Below are 10,000 nucleotides of genomic sequence, written 5' to 3'. Positions count from 1 at the left end.
ACCGCGATCTCAACAGCTACCGGATCTACCGCTTGTAATGCTGTAGCTGTGGCAGCTGGACAACTGGACATCTATTGGTAAGTCCAACCCTATCGAGTAAGAGCTAAATCAAAAGGGACGCAGGATGTTATCCCTGGGATGTTTGCGTAAGTTCTTCACAGGAGACTCATGCTAAATATATAGGCGGCAGCCATAATTCTTAATGAGACTGGTGGTTTTTTCGCCGGTGGAAAGGATTCGCTAGATGCTCCAGTCGGCCGAATCATGATGGGTAGGCGCTATATCTTTGTCCGCGCAGTTCCTGCCACAGAGGTAAGTATCCCAGCCTAGCCACTGAGCTGATTCTTTAGTCCGAGTCGTCATCACAGATTCAGCATCGTCTCGCAAGGGAACTTTATGATGTTGTGGAGGAATGGACAAATGAAGATATGATGGATTAAAGACAACTTGGGCTAAGTGTCTGGTTTTTAAATTGATTATGCAGCATGGGTTATATGAATTGTGTAGTACGGTTACATGGCAGAAATCCAAGGCTAAAAGCACAATAGACCCCAGACTCTTCTTAATTAGTCCGAAGCCGGTGTGGCCTTTCATGAGGGTTACAAAAAATCGGCAGCAGCCTTTCTCTTTCTCCCAGCGGCACTGCCATCCTCTTCCTCAACCCGATGAGCGGGCGACGCATATCTATATCGCGGTTGTTGGGCTCGTTTTTCGTACTACATTGTCAGCATAAGCTATATGGGCTGTGGACTCACCGGAGATGCTGCAGTATCCGGCCAAATAACGCCATCTTTACTCGGCAACACATTGGTCTCAGCAAGACCTGAACCACTCGTTGAAGGAACGAAATTAGGAGGGTTCACAGAACTGAATGTGGGTGTGGATACCAGACCATCTGGCGCATTGCCAGCGGAAGTAAACGGAGATGGCCCAGGGGGAGGGAATGGAGGGCGTACACCAGGAGGACTGTGGTCGTCAGCGTAATCGTGACTAAAAGAAACCTACGCAAAAGGGGGTATGGCGCCTGGAGGCAAAGGGGGTGGCATCCCAGCAAAAGGCGGCGCCCCAGCAGGTGGGAAACTAGATGACCATAACATGAATGAGCTAATTCAACGCATTTAAATAAAAATCTTACCCTGGGGGGAAGGGAGGAGGAGCGCCCATAAACGGTGGAAAAGGGGTAGCAGGAGCAGCTTTGTTCCTTGCCGCCATCAAGACCTTGTGTTGGGCCAAGGCAGCTCGCAAATCTGCCTCTGGAATGACATTGTAAGAGTTTCGCGGACGCTTGGCAGCAGCGGCAGCCGCAAGCAAAGCTGTTCCGGCCTCGGCTTCTTTCCTTGCCTTCCATTCTGCCTGTGCATTCGCAGGCACGCCCTCCATACCGAAAATTTCAATATCATAACCATCCCGACCGGGAAGCGTGTTTGTGAGTCTGTCATAAGTTAGACGTGGCGCTCAACATTCGTGCATAACTCACGGTTCGGGATCACATTTGTGCACTTGCTGACTATGTACCATCAAACCACCAGCCGTCTGAATATTGTCAGCATTTGAATTCTAGGGCGACACTTACGTTCAGTTTTCTGGGACAAAGCTGACACTTGAAGTGCTTGGATTTTTGATGTTGCAGAAGGACTATTCGTGGCTTAGCTCATTTTATGGAAAGCATCTGGTGCCGACCAACCTTTGTCATCCTCAAACTCTCGTTCACAGTACCAACACCATGGCTTAAGGACCTGAGTATAGCTCGTCAGCGTCATCTCTGGATGGTCAATACAATATACCCACAAAGACCTGGGATCTCTTCTTTTTACCCATTTCGGCGGTTGGATGTTTGGATGATCTGTCTAAGTGGAAGAGTGCGTCGGAATTGAGCATGGGGACTGAATGCGACCGAGAAACTATGTTACGTAATTGTCCCATTCCCTGTTTCGTGCGGGTGGTTGGTTTCGCTGGGCCTTTTTTTGCGATTCAAATACTGAAAAACACCAAATCACGACTCGCACTCCATGACTGCCAGACCCGTTGTCTCACTAGCACGCCAAATCCACTCCTCCGCGGTCCGCAGGTCCCAGGTCGGCAAGGTCCCCATCCCCATCCCGCCATCAGTCGTCCTTGCTCTTCCAGCGTCCTCTGTCCCCCCTCATGTCCATCCCGGCTCCCCCGAAGCGCATCGCGTCTTCACTGTGTCCGGTCCCTTAGGATCCACTACATTGCCTATATCCCCATCAGTGATTCTTACCCCACCCACCCCCTCAGCATCCACTCTCACTATCTCTGTTCATGATCCGGCCGTCAAAACTCAACGAAGCGTTTGGGGTCTTACACGTACGCTCATTAGTAACGCGGTTACGGGTGTCTCAGCTGGCTTTAACCTTGAAGTTAAACTGGTGGGCGTTGGTTATCGAGCGGCCATTGAACCTATTCCTCAAGTCTTTATAGACCTCGCTAAACAGACGTCTTCTCTACCGACGGATGCTCTCCCCCGCGAACGTCTTAATATCAAGCTGGGCTTTGCCCATCCCGTCCTTATCGATATACCTCCCCAAATCAAGGTCACAGTGCCCGAACCAACCAAAATCATGTTAAGCGGGACAGATAAGCAGAAACTGGGTCAGTTTGCTGCTACGATCCGTCAATGGAGAAAGCCGGAGCCTTATCGTGGAAAAGTGAGTCTGCTTATTGTTTACGTCGCTAACTTGGCAGGGTATCTTTGTGGGCGGCGAAACCATTCGACTCAAAGAGGTCAAGAAAAAGTAGTATTTACATATGCATACATATTCACATCCATAGTCTGGTTTCCCAGTCTTTCCAAAACTCCTCCATCCGTCCGTCGTCTTTATCACCTCGATCGTTACATCCCAACAGTCCTTGCCATAACGGTGAAATGCCGCAGTTCTCGTCACCGACTACTTGGCCCGTATCCTTCAACACGTATTCTGTGATGCCCGATCGTCGATGGACAAAAGCGAGATTGGGATGATAAGAATCAAGTGGGATGTGTACCGACATCACATGTTGCTCTCTAATCATGAACGGCTGATCGGGTGGTTCTCAATTTCACTCACTGTGGTAAATACAGCGAGACGGCCTCTAAGTTACCTGAAGGTGTTAAAACTGTGCTACAATAGCCTCGTTGTTCAGCATCCATGTCTACAATCGTCATTTTCCGACCGCTTATACTGCGGACCAGCGGTTAGTCATACATACTTACGGGTACTGGGCTTATGATGTGCCGCCCTCACCTGTTTAAAGAACAGCTTGTCAGAACAGCTCGTTCTGCCACATCTAGCACACTTTTCGAATCTCCTTTCTTCATAACTTGCTGTCGCCAGCATTTGGAGATGCCTTGAGGATACTCATGATCATCCTTAGTTTTCACATAACGGAAGACAGAGGACCCAACGCCTAAGCTTGTTGTATTCTGAATGTAGAAGAACCAATCAGGTCGAACGGCACATCCTTCAATTACGTGAGTGTCTTGTTGGGGACTGCTACTTTCAGCGACAACTTCGCCGGTCGCCTCCAATACCAGATAAGTTTGTTGGATCATATCTCCATTAGATGAAGTAATGGATACTTTGCTTGTATGGTCGTAAAGCGAATCTAAACCATTCGCTTCGGTCCGAACCAACCATATATCTTGAGATACCCTTCTGCATTCTGTGACTGTAGGCCACCTACATAAATCGGCTGTCATCAGCCCCGAAGCAGCGCCTAACACGCTCCAGGCTTCGCTACAGCCTTGCAGCATCTGTGTGTGAATTCGGAATACCCAGAATCGGACAGAAACGTGGAATGCAAGCTCATTGGCGGACGTATAGAGTGAAGGATGTATACCCTGAAAAGCAAGATGAGTGGTTGGGTCGATTCTGTGTGTTTTTCTGCGGATAGATGAAGGGAAAGGCGGACTTAGGATGGGATCTGTGCGATAACGATTGAGGCTTATGAATAAGGTGTTCAGGAAATGGTTTTCCATCTGAGTCACTCGTTTAGCAGGCGTTATAGGCAGAGGGCAAGGTATGGTCATTGATGCCGATGAGGACAAGCTTGCTGCAATGATAGGCGTTACATGATGTGCTGGATTTGTCCCCTGGAGCTTCTTTTTTCTTACTAAAGCAGTATATGAACCTGATTGCGAAGATGTGAATGCGCTAATGTGACGAGCATTTGGCATGCTAGGCGATAGAAGCATGCTCTTGTTCATGGCTGCTAAACCAGGTGAGTGAGGTTCGGAATTTGTTTTAGTAAAGGCGTTTGGAAATGATGGTAGTCCTACGGAATTCGATGCTACTTTTAACGATACGGATTTTGCGGCTTGCTGCTGCAATCGACCTCCTGAAGGAAGACGCTTTTGATTCGTGCTTGCTGTCAAGTGTGAAGAATCTCCAGGGACTGGATCCAACAGGCAATGTGCTTGGTCATGCTGAGTTATATCGAATGTGACTTTGAGGTGTTTTGTCGATTCCTGACTGATGGGCTTAAAAGCTTCAGCTCTGGATCGAAAATGGTTGTCTTGTTCTTCAGTAATATAACTTGTCACTGATGTGAAGCTTGTTGACGAGGCGAGATTTTGAGCTTCAAGTATATGCTGAATTAGTTGAGGTTTCGGAAGTTTTGAATAGTTGGCTAGTTTGAGCTAGAGTAGTTATAAGTCACTATACGCAGAAAAAGGCCGTGAAGGAAACGTTATGATTCAAACCTCTTTGCATTTGGACCGTAAATCCGCTACCTTGAGGCGCTGAAGAGATGAAGATGTTTCCATGTCACGCCTCACCGCTAAGAGGGCTTTTCAGTTTGAAGACGTATGGAATGCTAGAGTTTATGTCAAAGTTGAATTAGAGTAAAATGAGGGAGTAAAATTGTCAAGTTAAGACTTCATATACTGTCAAAAATAGAAAGACAGGCCGAGGAAGGAGAGATAGCGGTCCTGCTGGAAGATGACGAACGCGCGTCGAGGTGTACAAACATGATAGCCCCTATAGCCCTATTATGCATATGTGATTACGTAACAGAGTGGCTCTCACTACGGGTAGCGTATGTAAGCTCGCACAACACGTCCGGTGGGCCTGTCTACTAAATAAATTGAAAGAAGGATTAATTGTGAACTTAGTTGTGAGTAATGTCGGCAACTATTTTCTGCTTCATTTGTCATATATAATCCTAGACCTGTGAACCAAAGAACATATCCCCAAAAAATTAAAACGGGATACCATGGAGTCTGCTCCTTACAGTGTCCGATATCGTATCTTATGCGACTTGCTCGACAGCCATACGGCACTGGCTTACGACAATGCCTTCATTGTTGACGGAGAATCAGGCATCTGCCTTGCCGAAGACGAGAAAGCGGCGGTATTGGACACTGTGCTGCTTCGCAACTGGAATGGTGAAACATCGTGTTTAGATTCTGTCAGTGAGTATCACATCTTTTTATGTTTGTCAGTGAGTTGATCGTCTAGCTTTCAATATACTTGAGCGTAATCGCCTCAAACATGATGATTTCGACGTTATAGGCTGTTTAGGCGATGGACAGTTTGGGGTAGTGAGTGTACCGTGTTCTCACAGACAACTTTATTCTGAAATTTATATAGGTGGAAGCCGTGAGATTTAAGATGAGCGGGCAAGTGTTTGCTATGAAAACCATCGAAAAGACTGTGGCTAAACGTGCTGGACGAGTGAGCCGAAGAAAATGGATGTGGAAATGAATTGAGACTGATAGAGGATACAGCAGCTGTCTTTATCGCTGGAACGCCATGTTCATAGGCTTTCCAATTCATCCTCTTTGTCACCATGTCCAAATCTGGTTGCAGCATTCCAGACAGAGCTATCTCTTCATCTTATCACTACCTATGCTGAATGTGGTTCTCTGTGGAATCGGATGTGTGCCCTCTTCTCTGATACCAAGTACGCTGGGCGCATGCTTGAAGGAGAAATCCAGTGGTGGGGAGCTCAGATGGTCAGTGCTATCGGGTGGCTTCATAACCATAACATAGTGCACCGGTCAGTTAAATTTCCTGCTTAGCATGACATTTGTTAATTCCTGCTCTACTTAGTGACATCAAACCACACAATTTTTTAATTAAATCAGATCATCATCTACAAATCACTGACTTTGGCTCAGCAGCCCCACTCTACTTCACTTTTCCTGATGAAACACCTTGTGTCCCTTGGCAGTTCTGTGTCCAGCCAGTTGGGACACCAGATTACCTTGCACCTGAGGTACTGATCTTAGCTGAACAAGCTGTGATTGAATCAAAACAAGTGCATCAAACATCTGGCAGCCATATACTTCAGCATTCAGAAAAGAAAGGATACAGCGCCAGCATTGATTGGTGGAGTTTAGGGTCCACTCTGTATGAGATGGCAACAGGGAAGCCTCCTTTCTTTGCTGAGACAATCCATGAAACATATGAAAAACTTATCACATTCAGAGTGGGTAGCTTGTCTGTTTTCAGCTCAGATCTACCACAGCTTACTAACCATTGTGAACTCCATTTTCAGAGTGATGATTTGTCATTTCCTACTTATCTGTCATCAGAATTAGTTTTGCTTCTAAAAGGGTAAGCTTGTAATCACATGATTGGTGCTGATGCTCTAGTTTGATCAATGTACCAGTCAAAAGATTGTCAACTGCTACAATGATACAAAAATCCCCATTCTTCCAACCTATAGGCTGGATTGATAATTTTCCCAGTAACTAACTTATCTCATACATTGCAATGTGGAAGCTAATCCTCTGTCATAGAATTTTTTTATTCACCATTGGTATTACCTGATATGCTTGGCAATGAGCAACTTCAGACAAACTTTCAACAATCAATCCAGGAAGACGAGTTCACTCTCAACCATTTCTTTGACTACTCAGACATCTCCTCAGTCCACCTTACTCCAGTCTCACCATCTTCTTCTGCCCCTCCTGTCTGGTCCCAATGGGTTGGCTGGTCATTCCATCCTGACCCAAAAAGCCTTGAAGTCATCTCAGCAGCAGATAATTCTTCTGGAAATGATGCTTTTATGACCCCAATTCGAAATAAACTTACAACATGCCCATTCACTCCAGACATCATGAATCGACCACCTGCACCATTATTGCCCTCTACTCACAGCACAAAAAAACAAGTTTTTCAAGAGCTCTTACATTGTGTACAAATGAGTGCCAAAAAGCATATGATGAGGTATAATTCACAATCAGCCCATTCTACCAGTCCTTGTCTGACTCCAGTTGCCAGAGGCAAGGTGAAAACAAAATCATTCACCAAAGACACATCCTGTATTAGTTTGTTATCTGATCCTGGTATGGTATTGATTGAAACAGGAGCTTCACATCAACAGCTGCAAGAAAGGCATGATGTCTTATGTGGACAGTTACATGTGAGTTTGAACTTTTCTATGATCTGTGATTTCAGAATCTTGTCATCAACTTATCTAATCTAATACTCTTGACCATAGCACCTTGATCGACGGCTGTTCAAATTGCACAAGCTATTGAAGAGCTGATTTGTTCTGGCCTGCAAGGGCAAGGGCTAGAGGAAAATAGGTGCAGAAAAATTCCTGATTTTTCAGAAAGTAAGTAAGGCAGAAAGAAGTTCTTCAAATTTGTCTGACATAGATGCAGAGAATTTTATTTTTGTTTTGCTGAGACAAGAACAATGCCTAGTAAAACTTGACTAGTTTTGCAACTGTCATGGGCCAGCACAGTGCATAAGGAAGGACACAGAAGTTATGTGTAGGTCCTGTCACATGCAGGACCCTGAGATGTTCAGCAGTATTGTGTACTTCACTGCAGTATTTGATGGAGTTAGTCTAGCTGCCATTTAGATAGATGGCTATGTGTATTTTCATTCAGATTCTATACTGTACTTTATTTTTTCTCTTTTGTTTGTAGCTTTCTGGTCTTTCCTCATCACTATCTTGTACACTGCTCTCTGAGACTGTTTGTACGAAGGTGCTGAGTGAATACCAACAGGTTATGAGCCTTGACTCCCATCCCTGAATTACTCCAGACCAGCATAAAAATTCATCCAGTTCTCTAGCAGAAACAATATGTCTGAGTCCAAGGAAGTAATGGCCTTGGCCAAGATTTCTCCACTTATGGGGGAAGACAATTATAGTGATTGGAGTTTTGATATCCAAGCCTACCTCCTTGGACTCTGTCTTACACTATGGGACCCGCGGCGGCTTAATTTAAACTTTTCTATCCCTTTTTCGGCTTATTTTGACAATTGTGGCTCGTTTTAAGCCTTTTTGAGGCTTGCGTTTTATAAGACCATTTCGGGCTTGGGCTGGCAATCCGATTTAGGGCTTGTTTCAAGCCTTTATTTACAACTTGCATATACGTCATCATTTTTTGTCTCAAAAGACTTGTACTACTGACCAAATATTACGTATGGCATCATGGCATAGAGATGCATTCTCATTTATTTCCTTCTTCGTCTGCTGTGGTCTTTTCCACCCCCGGATCCCACCCAGCGCTAGGAACATCATGCATAGAGACATTCGCTCTAAAAAGGAGCCCAAACTACGAGAAACTAAACAAAGAAGAGGCTAGAAGAGAGAACGACAAATGAAGAAAAAATATAGAAGAGCCGTGACAAAACTGAGGTAAATCGGAACAGAGGCGAAAGAAGAGAGTGGCCGTGACAGAGGTAAAGTAAATAGTAACAGGGAAGGGATGGTGGGTAGCTACAGGAAAGCAAGTCGGTAGGTAGGAATATAAGTGACAAGGGTGAAGATGAAATGAATTTGAAGATGATGATGATGATGAAGATGAAGATGAAGATGAAGATGATGGAAGATGATGGAAGCTAGACACAAAGACAGACTCAGTTGAACGATGGACCGGGGACAGACACTCAACTGCACGGGGCCTGCCACACCCATCCTCCACTCAATAACCCCAGCTAACGCTTTAGCCGCCCATTTACACTTACACCAAAGACACGCGGCTGTAGGGCGTGCCCCTGTCAATTATATAGGTCGTGCCAGGTTTTGAGATACTCTTAACCCTTCCAACCAGTTCATTGACAGAGGCCAGATCCACCATCTCCTCCGCCTGGTACTCTTTATAATAGCTCCATTCATGGTTGCCAATACGGTGCTTATGTGACACCGCTGGTTTGATGTGGGCGAAGGCGAGAGTAACAGGAGGGGTGTCGGAGGATTTCGGGTGATGGGGGAGGTCAATGGTGATCAAGTTCAGGAGCTCACCATAACATAGGTGGTCCTCGAACTCGACATGCCTGGTTGGATGGCGCCTATTCCGGTCGATAGACACCATATACTACAACCAACATTTCATCATCAATTTCTAAAGTTCTCTTCAGACTAAATAGAGTCTAACTCACCGAGACAAAGGAGGCACACCTTCTGTCCTCCTCAGCTGTATCCATCCTCGACACACGAATGGAATCGCCACCATTCAACACTCGAACACGGTTCCACACCCTCAACTTTCCCTTTGACACTAAAGCTCTAAGCTCAACAGTCGGTGGGATATCGTGTTGGGTGGTCATCGTGTTGATGAGCTTATTCATCAGGTTGTGTCGGATGACACCTTGGGCGTCATTGGTCGGGGAGGACAAAGCATAATGCGCATCTGAGCAGGCATCAATTATACATCAAGCGCTATATGATATGACTTGGACTTACATGACGGCAAGACCGTCTCATACCGCTTAGGGGCTTCATCATCGCTCACCCTTCCTCTACCTCCCCAGTGAAGGTCGTATTTGTTCGCAATGTGTTGTAGATGACTCTTGGCCAAAATCCGCTGGGACATGCTAGCATAAGGGTGTCGCATATTCCTTAGATTTCGGCCAAGATCACCACAATAACGTTCCATTGCAAACTGCCACGATACCCAAATGGGCCCCATCATCTCGATAATTAGACCGAAGTGAAAGACTGAATGCACCTGAGCCGAACAAACATGGAGATGGCTAGGCTTGTTCCCGTGGTAGAGACTAAACGAAATCAAGTCTAAGAAGAGTTCATACTTCCA

The 10,000-nt window shown here is 45.7% G+C and overlaps 6 protein-coding genes across 6 annotated transcripts in view; 3 read left to right on the top strand and 3 right to left on the bottom strand.

Annotated features, from left to right (window-relative positions):
• Positions 1-440, top strand: part of CNBG1610 (hypothetical protein) — a gene marked incomplete at both ends in the record, with an annotated part of 1,477 nt that extends 1,037 nt beyond the window's left edge. Inside the window, 4 exons of the mRNA XM_769086.1 lie at positions 17-77; positions 124-146; positions 191-312; positions 351-440. Coding sequence (XP_774179.1) covers positions 17-77; positions 124-146; positions 191-312; positions 351-440 — 296 coding nt within the window. The remainder of the gene's footprint in view (positions 1-16; positions 78-123; positions 147-190; positions 313-350) is intronic.
• Positions 441-599: 159 nt separating this feature from the next.
• On the bottom strand, positions 600-1,818 carry CNBG1600 (hypothetical protein; the record flags this gene model as incomplete). The annotated part of the gene is made up of 8 exons (XM_769085.1): positions 600-716; positions 756-966; positions 1,006-1,080; positions 1,136-1,432; positions 1,478-1,533; positions 1,574-1,635; positions 1,685-1,736; positions 1,789-1,818. 8 exons carry the CDS (start codon positions 1,816-1,818, stop codon positions 600-602), a joined length of 900 nt encoding a protein of 299 aa, XP_774178.1.
• A 191-nt stretch (positions 1,819-2,009) lies between these two features.
• CNBG1590 (hypothetical protein) lies at positions 2,010-2,760 on the top strand (the record flags this gene model as incomplete). The annotated part of the gene is made up of 2 exons (XM_769084.1): positions 2,010-2,669; positions 2,707-2,760. The coding sequence occupies 2 exons, from the start codon at positions 2,010-2,012 to the stop codon at positions 2,758-2,760; spliced, it is 714 nt and encodes a 237-aa protein (XP_774177.1).
• Positions 2,761-2,781: 21 nt separating this feature from the next.
• Positions 2,782-4,765, bottom strand: CNBG1580 (hypothetical protein; the record flags this gene model as incomplete). Its single annotated transcript, XM_769083.1, has 4 exons — positions 2,782-3,025; positions 3,069-3,182; positions 3,246-4,639; positions 4,703-4,765. The coding sequence occupies 4 exons, from the start codon at positions 4,763-4,765 to the stop codon at positions 2,782-2,784; spliced, it is 1,815 nt and encodes a 604-aa protein (XP_774176.1).
• A 449-nt stretch (positions 4,766-5,214) lies between these two features.
• Positions 5,215-7,497, top strand: CNBG1570 (hypothetical protein; the record flags this gene model as incomplete). Its single annotated transcript, XM_769082.1, has 10 exons — positions 5,215-5,413; positions 5,460-5,542; positions 5,592-5,675; positions 5,729-6,000; positions 6,054-6,432; positions 6,502-6,560; positions 6,599-6,693; positions 6,746-7,175; positions 7,230-7,371; positions 7,450-7,497. The coding sequence occupies 10 exons, from the start codon at positions 5,215-5,217 to the stop codon at positions 7,495-7,497; spliced, it is 1,791 nt and encodes a 596-aa protein (XP_774175.1).
• A 1,429-nt stretch (positions 7,498-8,926) lies between these two features.
• CNBG1560 (hypothetical protein) lies at positions 8,927-9,841 on the bottom strand (the record flags this gene model as incomplete). Its single annotated transcript, XM_769081.1, has 3 exons — positions 8,927-9,280; positions 9,345-9,595; positions 9,649-9,841. 3 exons carry the CDS (start codon positions 9,839-9,841, stop codon positions 8,927-8,929), a joined length of 798 nt encoding a protein of 265 aa, XP_774174.1.
• Between the last annotated feature and the right edge of the window lie 159 nt (positions 9,842-10,000).

Source organism: Cryptococcus neoformans, chromosome 7 (genome assembly GCF_000149385.1).
Source record: "Cryptococcus neoformans var. neoformans B-3501A chromosome 7, whole genome shotgun sequence".
Taxonomy (NCBI): domain Eukaryota; kingdom Fungi; phylum Basidiomycota; class Tremellomycetes; order Tremellales; family Cryptococcaceae; genus Cryptococcus; species Cryptococcus deneoformans.
This window is presented reverse-complemented; position numbering and strand designations above follow the sequence as displayed.